This window comes from Coenobita brevimanus, chromosome 111 (genome assembly GCF_032717465.1).
Source record: "Coenobita brevimanus isolate Jiangsu-jjx chromosome 111, ASM3271746v2, whole genome shotgun sequence".
Taxonomy (NCBI): Eukaryota; Metazoa; Arthropoda; class Malacostraca; order Decapoda; family Coenobitidae; genus Coenobita; species Coenobita brevimanus.
In genome coordinates, this window is record NC_137064.1 from 31,541,552 (window position 1) to 31,546,500 (window position 4,949).

Here is a 4,949-nt window from a genome sequence, read left to right on the forward strand (position 1 = left end):
ATGAATGAGGATGCCAGTTCCCGCCGTACATTATTCATTTTGTTAATTATACATAAACGTAATACAGGAATGAAGGATGACAGAGGGAAGGACGATAAAATGTGAAGGAGAGATGGAATGAGGGATGACAGGAAGGGAAGACGATGAGTGCAGGGAAAAGTGTGTGTGTGTGTGTGTGTGTGTGTGTGTGTGTGTGTGTGTGAGAGAGAGAGAGAGAGAGAGAGAGATGTTGATGCTGTTGATGGTAAAAATGTTGCTAAATTTCACGTCTTTTTTATCAAGAGAAAATTAGTACTGATGTTGAAAAAGAAATTGATGTTGTTGATGTTGATGTAGCTAATGTTGTAAAAGATGTTGGTGTTGAAGATAGTCTGGCCTTTAAGCCTGATGTTACTGTTAAAGTTGATGTTGCTACAGACGTGATGTTATTGATGGGAGGCGATGTTATGTTGATGAGGTACCGTAGATGTGAAAGTTGATGATGTTTAATGCTGATGTTTACGACGATTAAGCAGATGTTATTGAAAAGATGTTGCTGTCGGTGATGTTGGTAATGTTGTCGATACTGATGTTAATGATGTTGACGATTTTAAAGATGTTGACGGAATTAATATTGATGTTGACAATATTGCTACTGATGTTGAGATTGATGCTGTTGATGTTGAAATCGATGTTGCTGATGTTGAAATTGATGTTGCTGATGTTGAAATTGATGTTGATGTTGAAATTGATGCTGATGCTGAAACTGATGTTATTGATGCTGAAATTAATGTTCCTGATGTTGAAATTGATGTTGTTGATGATGAAACTGATGTTGTTGATGTTGAAACAGATGTTGTTGATGTTGAAAATGATGTCACTGATGTTAAAATTGATGTTACTGATGTTGAAATTGATGTTCATGTTGAAACTGATGTTGGTGATGCTGAAATTGATGTTGTTATGTTGAAAATGATGTTGCTGATGTTGAAATTGATGTTGTTGTTGTAGTCACTGATGATGTTGTTGATACGCTAGGATTTTAATTGGCTGCTGTGTCGGCATCAAAGGACTCTGGTTTATTATATGGGGCTCGGTGGGGTGAGGCTGGGGTGGGGTGAGGGATAGATGGGGTGAAGGGTGACAGGTAGGGTGGGGTAGGATGAGAGGCAAGTGGGGTGGGATGAGGGATGATTGGGTGCACAGGATGGTGGTGAGATGGAGGGGTGAGGGACAGGTGGGGTGGGGTGAGAGGGGTGCGGAGTAGGGTGACAGGTTGGGTGGGGTGAGACAGGTGGGGTGTATTATGACAGGTGAGGCGAGGTGAGCAGGTGGGGTGGGGTGAGGGATGACAGGGTGGACAGGCAGTTGGCGTGAGTGGTGAGATGGAGGGGTGAAGGATAGGTGGGGTGAGGTGAGGATCAGGTGAGGTGAGGGGCAGGTGGGGTGCAGGTGAGATAGGTGGCCAGGAGGGATGGGGTGAGGATCAGGTTTGGTGAGGGGTGACAAGGTGGAGTTGGGCTTAGATTATTATCCTCTCTCTCTCTCTCTCTCTCTCTCTCTCTCTCTCTCTCTCTCTTTCTCCTGGCCCTGTGATGAGGCTGATGAATAATATAACATGTGATCCAAATAACTTCATTCATTATTCACTGATCAGCTTGTCTCGTCTATCCTTCCTTCACTTTGTTTACTTTCTTATGCCTCATTCATTGTTTGCTCTATTGTCGCCCCATACATATAGATAGATAGATAGATAGATAGATGGATAGATAGATAGATATACAGACGGCTCACTAACAAGACCTTCATTATCAACATCAATAAATCTCCCCCCTCCCCGCCCTCCCCCCACTCTCCCCAACACCCCCATCAGGTCACTGACACTCTGTTATCTGTCACCCACTAACATCCCCCTCCCCCACCCTAAATTCCCCTCCCCTCCCCTTCCCTTTCCCTCTCCCTTCACCTCCTCTCCCCTTCCCCTTCTCTTCATTTCCTCTCCCCTTCCCCTTCTCTTCACCTCTTCTCCCCTTCCCCTTCCCCTCCTCTCCCCTTCTCCTTCCCCTCACTTCTCTCCCCTTCCCCTCCTCCTCATCTCTTCTCCTCTCCCCTTCTCCTTCTCTTCACTTCCTCTCCCCTTCTCTTTCCCTTCCTCTCACCTCCTCTCCCCTTCCCCTTCTCTTTCCCTTCCTCTCCCCTTCTCCTTCCTCTCACCTCCTCTCCCCTTCTCCTTCCCCTCACCTCCTCTCCCCTTTCCTTCCCCTCACCTCCTCTCCCCTTCTCCTTCCCCTCACCTCCTCTCCCCTTTCCTTCCCCTCACCTCCTCTCCCCTTCCCCTTCTCTTCACCTCCTCTCCCCTTCTTTCTCTCACTGCCTCTCCCCTTCTCCTCACCTCACCTTCTCTCCCCTTCTTTCTCTCACTGCCTCTCCTCTTCTCCTCACCTCACCTCCTCTCCCCTCCTCTCCCCACTCCAACACCTCATTCCAGGAACACACTGCCCTCTTTTGTCCTGCCCTGATACTGTCACCCTCCTGCGCTGTCCTCCTCGTCCCAAGACCAACACACACAATACAAGGAGCTACGTGTTCCTTAGAGGGACTGTGTGTTTCTTGGAGGGGCTGTGTGTTCCTTAGAGGGGCTGTGTGTTCCTTGGAGGGGCTGTGTGTTCCTTGGAGGGGCTGTGCGTTCCTTGGAGGGGCTGTGTGTTCCTTAGAGGGGCTGTGTGTTCCTTAGAGGGGCTGTGAGTTTCTTAGAGTTGTGTTCCTTAGAGGGGCTGTGTGTTCCTTGGAGGGGCTGTGTGTTCCTTGGAGGGGCTGTGTGTTCCTTGGAGGTGTTACGTGTTCCTTGGAGGTGTTGCGTCTTCCTTAAAGGGGCTGTGTGTTCCTTTTCTTCCAAGTCTCATTCAGATCCAAGAATAAATAAGACATCTACAAGGAGGATACCTTGTCTTCGTGTTCTCCTCGGTTATGGAAGCTCCTCGACACCTTTTCCTAAGCGATTTAGTTCGTTTATTACACCTTACTGTCCTGTTCTCTGTTATATCTAAATCCTTCCACTGTCACCAACCTCTGCATACATAACGTACACAGGGGTATTAACCAGGCATATCCACAAAATAAATCGCTACGGAAGGGATGCTAGGGAATACGAACACAGGTGTATTAACTAGCCATATCCAAAAATAAATCGCTACGGAAGAGGTGCTAGGGAATACGAACACAGGGGTATTAACCAGCCATATCCAAAAATAAATCGCTACGGAAGAGGTGCTAGGTAATACTAACACAGGGGTATTAACCAGCCATATCCACAAAATAAATCGCTACGGAAGGGGTGCTAGGGAATACGAACACAGGGGTATTAACCAGCCTTACCCACAAAATAAATCGCTACGGAAGGGGTGCTAGGGAATACGAACACAGGGGTATTAACCAGCCATATCCACAAAATAAATCGCTACGGAAGGGGTTCTAGGGAATACGAACCTATCTCTGCCATCTTGAACCCTGCCTGTAGTATCAAAGCAGCAGATATCCACAAGAATTTAATATCAGGAGAAATTACACTGCTGAATCGACCACATGACTCGTACACCCTTTCACACTCCCCTTTTACACCTTTACACCCGCCGTACCCTCCTTACGTACCCTCACAGACGACGGAAATATTAATACAAAATCTACCTATCTATTGCCAGACGCCTCAATTCCGTAAGGGGTGGCCACAAACAAATCGCCACCATGTCGCCCCGTCCCCCGCCATTTCACTGCCCTGCTCCCGGCTCACTGCCCCCCTCTCTCATATACCTCTCCACCCCATCCCTCCAATTTGATGGTAGGGTTTTGTTCACTGAAGAGTTATTTAGGACAAAAAAAAAAGGGGGGGGGTAAACGAGCTCAAAAGGAAGCTCACAGTTCGAGATACAACTTTCACAAAAAAAAATAATAATAATAATTCGGGTTGGAGGGTCATTAACACGCAGAGCACATAGGGTTTATTCGTTTCATTATTATTATTATTATTATTATTATTATTATCATTCCGGTATTATTAATTCTTAGTTAGCACTCCAGATACTATAAAAAAAAAAATCTCTATTAAAACAATATGTAAAATATGATAGTCCAATATCGAGATGTAAAACCTTCTCAAGGATCAGTATCATCCATTTTTTCTGCTCAGTATTCGTAAAACAATAAATAATAATAATAATAATAATAATAATAATAATAATAATAATAATAATAATAATGATAATATTAATAATAATAATAATAATTCCTTACAGCTTTACCACGAAATACGAAGAGTAAATTCCGTAGACTTTAATACATTCCTTTGATGCACTCGAACTAGCAATCTTTCTTTTCCAGGACGATGTGCAGTAGGTTAAAGTTAAGTTTGGGTTAGGTTAAATTTAGATAGTGCGATCATCCTAGGAAGAGAAAAGAGTGGGGCGCTGAGACGGCTTAGAGGCTGGAAATATGCTGCCTGGACACACAATACATTAAAGGGGAGGGGGAGGAGGAAGTATGTGTTTACCTTTTCCGACCGAGGACGTCAATCTAACCCCCCACATTCAACTACCATTACTATTATCATCCACGTTAGCGTCACCACCTCTCTCTCTCCCTCTCTCTCTCTCTCTCTCTCTCTCTCTCTCTCTCTCCAAACAGCCCACACACCATCAAACCCACTATCTCTACAACCAACCATCCTCTCCCACCACCACACTATCACCACGAACACTACAGCCACTACCCACCATCATAAAACCACCCCTTCTTCCCCCCCCCTCTCTCTCTCTCTCTCTCAGTAAAATTAGCTTAGCCCCAAAATTTGAAGCATAACAACTAAGTGCATGGGATGAGACTCAGTTTTTCTTTTCTTTTTTTCTTTATATTTTCCCCAAACTATTAAAACTTTTGGCTTTTTTTCAGCATAATTTTTCTCCTTTCAATATATATTT

General features: G+C 44.8%; 1 protein-coding gene across 1 annotated transcript in view; it reads right to left on the reverse strand.

Annotated features, from left to right (window-relative positions):
• Positions 1–507: 507 nt before the first annotated feature.
• Positions 508–4,949, reverse strand: part of LOC145417856 (uncharacterized) — a 58,133-nt gene continuing 53,691 nt past the window's right edge. The window contains exon 4 of the mRNA XM_080286475.1: positions 508–745. Within this exon, the coding sequence (XP_080142601.1) occupies positions 508–745 (238 nt within the window). The remainder of the gene's footprint in view (positions 746–4,949) is intronic.